At 41.1% G+C, this 11,905-nt stretch overlaps 1 protein-coding gene across 1 annotated transcript; it reads right to left on the bottom strand.

The window, feature by feature from the left end:
- Positions 1 to 3,767: 3,767 nt before the first annotated feature.
- dpp7 (dipeptidyl-peptidase 7) lies at positions 3,768 to 11,635 on the bottom strand. The gene is made up of 13 exons (XM_085786360.1): positions 11,486 to 11,635; positions 10,820 to 10,946; positions 10,600 to 10,739; positions 9,700 to 9,863; positions 9,120 to 9,255; positions 8,923 to 9,004; positions 8,204 to 8,370; positions 7,195 to 7,255; positions 6,946 to 7,064; positions 6,344 to 6,500; positions 5,520 to 5,584; positions 5,365 to 5,435; positions 3,768 to 4,253 (listed from the first exon to the last, which is right to left on the bottom strand). The coding sequence occupies exons 1-13, from the start codon at positions 11,570 to 11,572 to the stop codon at positions 4,142 to 4,144; spliced, it is 1,488 nt and encodes a 495-aa protein (XP_085642486.1). The 5' UTR covers positions 11,573 to 11,635; the 3' UTR covers positions 3,768 to 4,141.
- Positions 11,636 to 11,905: the final 270 nt, after the last annotated feature.

Raw genomic sequence — 11,905 nt, 5'->3', positions numbered from 1 at the left:
TGGGTCGATTATATTCAGTTTAAAGCTCCTCATAGCTTCTATTTTACTATCAGTTGTTCATATTCACTTTCTATCAAAAATGGCCATGCCAGGAAAAAAAAAAAAGATTTTACCCCTGCGTTATATTCTTCTAACAAGAGGAGAGGTTTCAGAAACAGAATGTAATCCACTGTGACACAGAGCCAGTATCTGAGTGTCTGACCGTAGCGCTGGTTGTTGCGTTTGTAGCAGCGTGTGTGTGTGTGTGTGTGTCCTGACGGCAGCAGCCACACACAATCTGAACTGAAACCAACCACTTGCCTGCTGCACCTGGACCCTGACGCCCTGCTCACATGTTTGTACAGGAGGATGTGAGCTAATTCCTCATCACACTGTTTATAGTCATTAAGTGCTAGAAACTATTCTCAGATGCTGAAGCTTCCTGATGCCGTGCTGCATTCATGTCATACAGGATATGGGGGAATTTACAGATCCTTTATGTCTCTGTGCCGCAACCATTCACTGGGACTTAAGGGTTGCTGTGTCACTGTGGCGTGAACACAACATCAACCTCAAATAGAAATAGTGTTATGGCAGAGGCGTACGGCTGCATGGTGATTCTACTTTGAGTAAATGTGCTGAAGCTGCATGGATTAAATATATGAATATATGTTTCATCCTAGCAACCCAGTTATGTTCACAAATGTCTCCGTAAATTATTTGCACACAAAACAGCCTCATAAAATCCAGTCAGAGCATCTTCATATGAATTTGAATTAATCTGGTAATTGGCCCATTTCAGCACAGGTGAGTTTTACCAAGAGACAACAGCGGGGCCACAGACCGAGCTTATACAATATTTTTTATTTAAGCAGAATCTGTACATATTACATTCAGTGTTAATGTAGTAGAGGTATAAAGTGGCTATTATTAACAGTGCAGTAGTTACAAATTCATTGGCAGGACAGTTTTTCTTTATATTAAATATAACAAACTGTCTTGTCAGGTATTTAACTTGCTGCCCCTTATTTGTCTCTTAAGTCTGTCCTGTTTAAAGTGACAAATGAATCTGGTTCACATCAACTCATCCTCCATATATTCTATTTATTCTTCACTTCTTGTTCCATTTGTTTTGATGGAAAACCTGTGTAATTATCTAATAATTGTTATCCAATAATTGGTGTCCTGCGGGCTGTTCAGTGACAGCGAGAAAAGCGTCTCCATTGTGCACTTGTTATAGAAATGATTACATCGCGGTGCCACACAGCCATCTGCTGTACAGGAAGTGACTGGTGGTCCGTGACCGACGACGAACAAGTGGTCACGCTCACTGACAAACTCAGAGCTGTCAAGACATCAACAAGGAAATGTCAGGTGTGGGAAAAAAATTGCTGATAAACTAACAATCAGAACTAAACACTCAAGTCTGTCAGGTATGGCTCACTACAACAGAAAGGTCCGTTTCCCCCATATGACATGAATGCAGCACAGAGAATGAACTCTTTTTCTTTTTTTTTGCCCAACAACAGATCTGATTGCGTGTGAAGCTTTTGTCTTATGAGGATAGTGATTGGTGGTGGTCAATGATTTATGTGTTTGGATGGGATGGGGGTTCACTGAATGTTCCTGTTCATTGTCTTGTCGTCTTCCTTGTGACGTTTTTGTGTTTCTCTCTCAACGGAAAGAAATTGTTAGATTGTGTGTCTTAATTTAGCACTATATTGATTTGTAGAGTCTCTGTTCAGCTGTAATGTAATTGCAGCTACCATTATGCTAACAGCCTGGATTGTGCGTTTTTTTTTTTTTAGTTGTCGTAGCCGTTACAGAACAGTTTTCAGTCTTTTATGTAAAAACAGTTAAGTTACATCCCAGTTCTTCTTAAAAAAAAAAAAAAAAAAACCTTCTGACTTTGAATTGAGACCAAACTCATTTTGTACCTTCTGTGTTTTTCCTCACATGTGCCTTTAATGTTGCTCCAGACAACATTCAAACTGTTACCATCCATCAGCTGACTGCAGGTTTGAGTGTTGTTGTTTTTTTGTTTTTTTTTTACAGCAGAACAATGAAATGAGGATTGATATTTTTCCAGCAGTCCCTCAAAGCAGTCATCTGAGTTACATAACGCTACTCTCTTACCAGAGTGTGTGTTTAAACCCCGCCTCCAAGCTCTCTGTGTGTTTGATCCCTCTGTGATTGTTTCAGCATAATTCCTGAGCCAAAGATGCTGAAAATATGATCAATCCCAGGTTGTTGTTTTTTTCTTTCTTTCTTAATTTTGTTTTCACCAATGAAAAGCCATCTTCTCCAAAGCCACATCTTTCAGGAAAAAAACGAACAAAAAGGAGATATTTTCAGCGCTTTTGATAACGGTGTCACTGGTGTGGGTGACTGATGTTAATATTTTTAGATTTATGTCACCGATGACTAATTTCATTTCTACATTAGACTGCAGCCACTGAACAGACTTTAACAAAAAGGCTGCAGATATACAGATGCCTACCAGCTGTGAGGTTTTACCGTTTACAGCCAGATTTGACTTCAAGTCTTAAAGCAGAAGTAAGTGGTCCGGTCGTTTTCGCTAATGCTGCGTTCCAGGCAGGCTTTTGAAATCGTAAATTACAGCTTCAAGTCACAACTTACGACTTTGTAGCGTTTCAGGCAACCCACTCGTGTTTTTCCGACCTGTTTTACCGGCGAAAGTCACTATAACGGCCACTCGTAACTTCCGACCGGTGAACTCGTACCAGATCAAACTGGTACCACTTCACGGTCGGAAAAATACGAGTTTCCTTGAACGCACCATAACAGTCCTCGTCGCTACGTCACCACATTCACGCCGTCCCTTGGCTGCACACACAGCCCTGCATGCCGTTCTCTCTCCTCATTGGATAAAAACTGTAGGATACGATAAATGTTTTCTCCTCGGCTCAGAGCAGAGCAGAGTGACTGAGAGACCCGTGTTTCAGTCCAAACACTCTATGTAAGTGATTGCTGTCGGAAGATATAACTATTTAAGACTTATATTAACACAAATATATCACTTACTTCTGCTTTAATGTTGACGATCGGTGCCCAACAATCTGTTGTCATTCATCCTAACTTCACTTTCAGTGCTGTCACCAGAATGGAAACATTTTAAACCTTATTTAGACTTGTGTTTTTACGTGACAAGTCCAGCTGTAATGCAGTTTTTACACACAGTTTTACAGTGGAAGTGGAACAGCTGCTTTAATTAAGGGCTTAAGAATATTGTTACTGTGTGAACATGTGGTCAGTTTTTTGTTGTTTCATTCATATACTGTCATAGTGGTTTGCAGATAGTGTGGAGTTTACACCTGAACTGTGGTTTCAGACCCACGTGTTCGCATTATGTTTGATCTACTGTAAATAGAAGCCAATGGTAAACACACAACTGTCTGTGGGTTTGATGAAATCATTAGTACAGGATCATCACAGTGTCAGTTGCATTTAACAATCAACATGGCCGCCGTCTACATCCGATCACTGCTGATATTCTTAACCCGACATCTGTCCTCTCGGCATCAACCCTCGAAACAGGACCGAAATATCCTAAATGTTCTCTTCAACTTTCTTTTTCCTCAAAGAGCTCTGTTGTTTTTGTCGTTTGTGTCAAACCTAACACGTCCTCGATCAATGTTAAGTTGTGATTTTTGTAGAAAGGGATTTTAATATATGAATGTGGAACACGTGTTAAAGAGCTTTCTTCTTCTCGTGGAGGAGCGGCAGCATCCGTTCAATGTTTATTAAATGTCTTCTTTATCTTTATCTAATTTATTTCAGATTTCTCAAACATGCTAAATGTATTGTTGGTGTAAACAACACTGGATCTGCTTTAATTCTGTATCGATACATTCAAATTAAAGAGATTTTATTCACCAGAAACAAAACATTTGAGTCAATCATTGAGTCATTAAGTGTTGACAATAAAATAAAAAAACAACAACCCAGAATACAATGATGCGATCAGTGGGAAGCACAAAGCACATACAGTACTCTACACCCACCTACTTCAATTAAAATGCAGAAGAGAAGTGGATGGATTTGTTCGGTCCAGTATTTCCTCTGGTCAGAGGTTTCAAATGAACCTCGGTGGTTTTACAAATAAAAGTTTTTTTATGCTTCAGACTCTGCAGCGGTGTTGCTAAGGTGACAGCTGTAATCTGGTCCTCTCCGTCTTCACCCACTGAGCGATCAAGTCTGCTTCTGTTTTCCTGGCAGTGATCACCGACACAGGATCAGCGTCGTTGGATCCTCTGCATAAAACGAGAAAGAGAAAGAAGAGAAAAGTCCTTTGAGATTTTGCTCTTCGTGTGTCCAAGAGTTATGAGAGAGGATTATGTTGTAAAATGATCTTTACAGGGATTCATTACAGAGATGAATTAGTTTAAATTGTTCAGCTCCAACCTTAATATTGTCCACAATATCTTAATATCATATTTACCGCTGTGTGTCAAAGAGTATTCCTGAGTTTCCCATAAAACACAAGAGTCACAAACATTTATTTATGATTTAAATCTAAACACGTTGTCGCAGCCTTTGCTGCACCTCTGGGAGCGGGTGTGTTCTAACCATTATAGAGCCGTTTCATCCAATTCCAATACCAGATGACGACTCAATTTAATTTGATGCAAACAGGGATTTAAAAAAGGTTTCCCAGCCCAAAAAATATACTATAAAAAAGGTTTCCCAGAAAGTGTACAAGCCACTTTGACAACCTTTGGTGAGAACTCCCAATTAAAGCAGAAGTAAGCGATATTTTTGTGTTAATATAAGTCTTAAATAGTTATATCTTCCGACAGCAATCACTTACATAGAGTGTTTGGACCGAAACACGGGTCTGTCAGTCCCTCTGCTCTGCTCTGAGCCGAGGAGAAAACTTTTCTCGTATCCTACAAGTTTTATCCAATGAGGAGAGAGAACGGCATGCAGGGCTGTGTGTGCAGCCAAGGGATGCGCGTGAATGTGGCGACGTAGGGACGAAGACCAGTAGATCCATGACGAGGGCGGGGGCTGCTAACGCCATCGGCTGACAAGACGTTATGGTGCGTTCAAGGTAACCCGTAACTCGTGTTTTTCCGACCTGTGAAGTCATACCAGTTCGATCTGGTACGACTTCTCGGGTCGGAAGTTACGAGTGACCGTTATAGTGACTTTCACAGGTAAAACAGGTCGGAAAAACACGAGTGGGTTGCCTGGAACGCTACAAAGTCGTAAGTCGTGACTTGAAGCTGTAATTTACGGTTTCAAAATCCGGCCTGGAACGCAGCATTAGCCAAAACGACCGGATCGCTTACTTCTGCTTTAATGTGTGTAAATTAAAAAACAAAAACAAAAAAGTGACCAGAGCCCAACAGCTGGCTGTACCTGAGGTCCAGATGATGGGCTCCTCCAGCAATATTAACAGCTATCAGTGATGAGCTCAGGGACTTTCGGACCTAGAGACAGAGAGAGAGCTGATGAAGTCGGGCTGAAAGCAGAAACAGTTCAGTAAAGCGTTCCGACTCGGTTTCATCTCTTACCCCTCCATTGGCCCACGGGTCCAGATCTCCGTTGGAGAAGATGATGTTGCTGGCTGCAGACAGGACTGAACACAGGAGCAGAGCTCATCAGAAAACACAACACAGGTGGAGGAGAAATGTGGAGATAAAAAAAATAATCATCTATTCCAAAGTGTTAAATAATTACAAAATGGTACCTGTTTTAAAATGATGACTTACAGTACATCATCATCATGTACCATGTCATCACTAATCTGTTGCTGCCCTTGACTGAGCCAAGGTCGTCCAAAACTAATGGGAGTGCTTTTTACCACTTAACTGTTGTGCTCTGGTTTATGTTTCCACTTTCAACAGCACTAAGAGATCTTCTCTGGACATAGTATATAGACCAGCACCTTGTGTAGGTACTGAGTCTGAATAAATAATCAAAACGTGATCAAAATCACAATATGATCAAATGCTGCAGGAAAACATTTAGCCTGATAAAGGTCAGTGGTTATAATGGCTGATAGGTATATTTTAATAGCAGCAGGTGCTTTTGGTATTTTTTTTTTTTAAAACAATATAGTGACATTTGGTGAAGTGGTATCAGGCTCATGTAAACTTTAGGTTTATACTTCCTACTCAGTATAGTATAAAATGCTTGTTTCTGGTGTTATATGGATCTGACAGAGGGTAAATTTGAAAAAGGTCACAGAGTCATTTAGCTTAAATACAACACATCATACAAGCATTTTATTCAGATATTAAACAGACTTTTTCAACTGACTTTTTCATTGCCTTGTCGATATTGACCTTTAAGTTTTAGAAGTCTGGTGGTGTATGTATCACCCGTCACTACTCACCATCACCCCAGAACTGGGTCTGGAGCCAGGCGGGCCGGGGAACCACCCCCCAGCGTTTGGAGCAGTAGAGCTGGCGGTCTGTCTCAGTGAAGGCCATGGGAGGAAACATGTCCGTCACGTTGTTGCTCTCGTAGCACAGATTGATCTCCGTGCACGCCTGAAGACGCAGCAGGAGCAAGGGACAGGGTTCAGATCATTGTTAAGATGAATGAGGTGGTTCTGTTGTCCAAACTAGATTCTGTCCCACAAAGAAGGAAACACAATCTCTTCTTGCATTTTCTTAAACGGACTCGCACTTCTCCACAAGTCTTCATTCAAATGCTGCCATTGAAACACTGACACATGAATTCTGCTTTAGTGAAAATGCAATAGTAATTCATTCAAATGGTATTTCAATGGCTGTGTTTGTTCAGTTTATTTGTATTGTATTAACTTTGACTACATGAGCAGTGTAATGTTTATAAAATGTAACTTTTTGTGCAAATTTCCATAAAAAGACTAAATGTAAATTGGCGTCATGAGCAGATAAAGGCCTGTTTACATATAAAATACTGTGTAGATGCTGCACATGCTGCGCTGTGTGTTGGTGGATGGTGGAGTACCTGGTAGTCCCAGGCCTGGCTGTCGAAGCCCAGTCCACATCCAGTGGGATCAGCGCACTGCACATACAGATTGTACGTGTCGAAGCAGGTCAGCACGCCCGTGGCGTTGTAAAAGATCGCTGCAGGATGGAAAAGTATGATGGTTACTTCAGTGTCTGATCTCCACTTCCACAACATGGATGAGGAGAAGACTGGTTTGCATTTCATTTCTGCACTTCTGAGTCTTTAGGCCTGTGGACTCTAGTTTACCTGCAGTGTCCCTGAGGTTGGCCAGTAGATCAGATCCACTGAGCATGGTTTTACAAGCCACCTGAAAACCAAAGTCAGTCGAGATCAGATTTATTGAAATTCATATTTGCTCATTTGATCTCTTTATGCTAATTTCCTGCCTTTAATTCAGACACACACGACAGAAACGCACATCATAAGAATTTACACTTTCACATCTTGTACATCAATATCTGTATCTCCCATTTTCTTCTGTTGTCATTCATTCATTTCATCTGTTTGTTTGAAACTTTTTTCATGTGCATTACTACTGTAGTAAACTGTTTTTTTTTCTAATTTTTGTGCTGCGATGACAACGACCCATAAGGAACATTTTCCTTTCCACACATTTATTTATTTTATGTCTTTTTGCTCTCTCATTCCTCTCCTCTTTTCTCTGTATGTGTCTTTTGTGTTGTCTCTAGTGCAGTGTTTTTCAACCTTGGGGTCGGGACCACATGTGGAGTCGCCTGAAATGTCTAGTATTTGATAAGAAAAAAATACTGATAAAAATGTTTTTAAACTAATAATTTTTTTTTTTAAATTATGATTAAAAACACCACACATGCATAATCTTAAACAACAGTATTCTATACTTTCATTTTCTCAAATATAAATCGAGTTCAAATAAAATGCAGCATATAAAAATATCTGAGCTGACACATCTTGATTGATGGCGCCGGGTTGCCAGAAATTTGTGATGTGAAAATGGGGTCATGATTGGGAACCACTGCTCTAGGGTCTTCTCTATAATATTAGCTTGGGTTTTAAATGATGTAACTGCAGCTGTACAGCTGAGGTCCACAGCTGGTCCACAGCTGCTGTAATCTGTTGGCCTTGTTTATATATTTGTTTATTGTGCCTTGGGACGGTGGAATGAGAAGTTTCTGTTGTTTTTCAGAATAGTTTCAGTATATGTGGTGTTGCTACCTCATGCACAGCACTGTAGGCTACCGACTTGTGGTTTCATTACTGTGTATGTATACAGTACCTTCACTGGGTTGGCGGGCATGTTGCCCATGAAGTGCGTGCTGTAGGGGTAATCCAACATGGCCATCATAGTAAAGGCGTTCCTCAGCAGGCCGTACAGCTGGTGGATGTCCTGAGCAGACGACGGAGGTTTACACAGACTGAACTCTGACTGGATGCGGCTGTAATCTGGAAACAAAACTCAGAGTTAGTGAGAGGTATTAGGTTACGTTTGGCTGTACTTTTAGACTGAAATATTTACACTTGAGGCATTTTTATGAAAATTGTTTGCATTATATCTACTGAGCCGACTGAAGATAACTTTTATCACCAGGTCTCTTCATCTTTCAAGCTACACAGATATAATTCATCTAGATTGGAAAAAGGCCCTGATCAGTCCAAATTCACTTTATGCAGATGTTGATGTGTTTGTTTCATTTCACATGTCAAGATCTAACTCACTTTCATCATTTAATGAGTTTAAATCCACCTGAAGATATAAATGTAAATATGAAGTGGCATCAGAATTAACCCAGTGTCATGTGTGCTGTATGCTGTTCACATTTGATCAATCAAATGTTTTTTTCCTTCCGTTTGTTTTTATCTGTCTGGTTTTGTCTGTTTGCCCACCACCTTCCTTGTCCACATCCAAGTGTTTTCTTGCTCATGCCAAGGTCTTGTTAAAATAAAAGGCATTCAATTTTCTGTAGATAAGATGAAGGTCATGGCAACAACATTTACCTTGGTGTTCAGCCAAATCTTTCAACTGATGGAAAGCTCCTCTCACAGCGTCTCTGCATTCAGGGGCAATGCTCTCAAAGTCCTTCAAGAGAGAAATGACAGCTGTGAACTTAGATGTATACTATTTTCTATAGTGTTACCACGTCCACTGGAACAGTTTTTGTTACAGAGGGAGAAAATACTATCTGTGCACTTACAGCTGTAACATCTCTAAAAAACTGTTTGGAGTCTCCCAGGCCGGCTGTGGACAGGATGGGGGCACTGGCAGCCAGAGCTCCTGCTACTATGTTTGGATACTTCAGTCTCATGTAGACCGACAACATGCCACCATAACTGCAGAGACAAGAGCAGAGAGTGTACAGTGAATGCACCAGAGTAAACAAAGAAGACCTAATACTAGCTGTCTGTATCTTTTCTTTCAGTGGGCATAGCATGCCTGGCCCCTATCAGATATCAGAGCAAAGAGAAACTTGATGTCATTCACTGGGCTGTTTGATACTTGAGAGCAGAGACAGCATTAGGTAAATAGAGGGAACTTGTGAAAGACAGGTTGTTAAATATGGCATCTGATTTCTGAACATGTTCACATGATTCAAATACAGTGTTCACTTCATTTTGTGGCTTGTAACACAGTGATGCGCCACATTATAAAAGCACTGACTAAAGAACCAGTTTTGTAATGATGTGTCATGTAATGAGGAGGACAAACTCGGACAAACTCCACAACAAAGTCACACGGCGGGTGGACGACACCGACAACAGGCAGGTGGATCCTACCTGCCACCGAACACGATGACGGGACAGCGTGAGGCCGACAGCTGCCGCCTCAGCTCGGTGATCAGGACGCTGTAGTCGGCGAGAGCCTGCTCCACCGTCAGCAGGCCGACCTGAGGGATGCTGAAGGAGTCTTTGCCGAAGGGCAGAGATTTGCCGTAGTATCTCTGTGAGAGACGGAGGAGGAGGACAAAACTGTTTGATCCGAGCTTCAAAGCAGATGCAGAGCCAGAGCAACAGGACACGCCAGCTGTATCTTTTCTTACACTGAAAAATACTCATAGAAACCAGATGAACAGATGAGAGTGCATTTAAAGGACCAGTCAGGCAATAATTTGTGATTTTCCTGTGGTCAAGAAACAATTGGTGTATCCAACTAACCAGTATTTATTTTATTTACAGCTTAATTTTAATCTAATTCCACTCACACCACCCTGGTGAGCGCCAGCTATGGATTAATCCACTGAACACAGTCATAGTGTTGGAGTGACTAACTGTTTCAAAGGTCCTATGACTTCCTATGGGGAAACAATAGCCTACATGCTGAGAGCACATTGTGGTTATACAGAGAAGAATGTCAACGAAACCATAGGCACAGAGACAAAAATGCATTTCAACACTTCAATTCCTACAAAACTCTTCCTGTATTAAATGTTGTGTAATGTGAAAAATAAATACCGGTAAATAAATTGATTGACCAATGACCAAGTAAAACAATGCAGGCATTGCCCTGTAAAATTTGAAAGGAACATTGGAAGTAAAAATCAGCTGATCATATGATCATATAAGTCGACGTTAACCATAACCATCCCCTCGCCTTTGTCACAAGACACGTTGAGTCAGTATTTCCACAGACAGCACTGTCGGTCTGCATTTAACTGCACTGTCACACGTTTTTCTTACATGTTCAGCAAATATGACGAGCGCCCTCTGCTGAGCAGCCAACTCCGTGATGAACCCAGAGTTGAGGGCAAACTCAAAGATGTCTCCCTCGTTGCCTGTGTAGAAGAAAATCGGGCCAGAGCCTTTCTCCCAGTACTGATCTAGAAGGAGAGGAATCACACAACACGATGAGTCATTTGGTTAAACGTTTGACACGTTTATAAGAGGACACTGGTCTTACCTGTGATCAGGTAACGCTGACTGAATGTCCCGTTCCCCATGCTGTTAAAGTTGAAGTGATCCATAGTCTGAGTGAAATACTTCTCTGTGAACTGGGGCTCTGTCTCGAATCCATCATGTTTTCTGGGCTAATAATGTTAATGAAATATGGAGAATATTAACATACTGAATCACTTCGATTCTGACAACATAGGCTTTACACTTTACACACCAGGTCAAACGGAGATTATAACATTACTCAGCATTTTGTGGTTCCTAAAAATCTGTCTGGAAGCCCAGGAAGTGTTGCAGTGTTACACCCAGCTCTATTCAAGACTAGCAATCCCATAATATCTTACTATTTGAATGCCAGAATATTCCTTCAACATAAGTATGGCTAATGCTTAGCCCTGCGTGGTAAAAACATCAACTTTATGTAGTTTATTATCATACCCACTGCATAATAAAGTTTTACTTGAATGAAGGTCGACGTATTTCTTAATTTGTTGGCCAACTGCCGAGTTTGAAACGTTTCTGCTATTTTAAGACCAGACCGATCAATCAATCGATATGTAACTCCTGTTTCATATGTTTCTCCGGACTCCATACGTGTGAACGGAGATTTCTCAGAAGCGGAACTGAGGTGTAGAAAAAAGAGACACAGCAGGGACAGAAACTGACTCATTACCTGGGAGTTGGTGTGCGGCAGCGCCAGCAGCACCCGAGCAGACAAAAGCGTCACTGTCACCGCCAAAAACTCCGATATCCTCCCCATGTTTTTCAGATACTCGCGTTTATTAACGCCACAGTCGTGTTTCGCTTCATTAGTGGCCAGTGCGCCTGCGCGAGCCGCAAGCATCATGTGACTTTTGTTTTCATCCGTGCTGCGTTCAGGTGCGGCTCGTTGCGGCGAGATTTTAGTAGAACATGAAGCTGACATGAAGCCGTCAGTCTTTTTCCTCCTCTAAAACAACAGGTTAAAATATTATGTGCAATATGACTTTATTCTCGTAATATTATGACTTTATTCTCGTAATTTACGACTTTATTTTCGAAGTCTGTGAAAAAAAAAGTTCTCAATGTGGCCCTGAATTTAAAGGTTCTATCT

This window comes from Trachurus japonicus, chromosome 9 (assembly GCF_045865225.1).
Source record: "Trachurus japonicus isolate A0001 chromosome 9, Traja_1.0".
Lineage (NCBI taxonomy): Eukaryota > Metazoa > Chordata > Actinopteri > Carangiformes > Carangidae > Trachurus > Trachurus japonicus.
The sequence above is the reverse complement of the archived record's forward strand: the minus strand, read 5'-3'. Positions and strand labels throughout refer to the sequence as shown.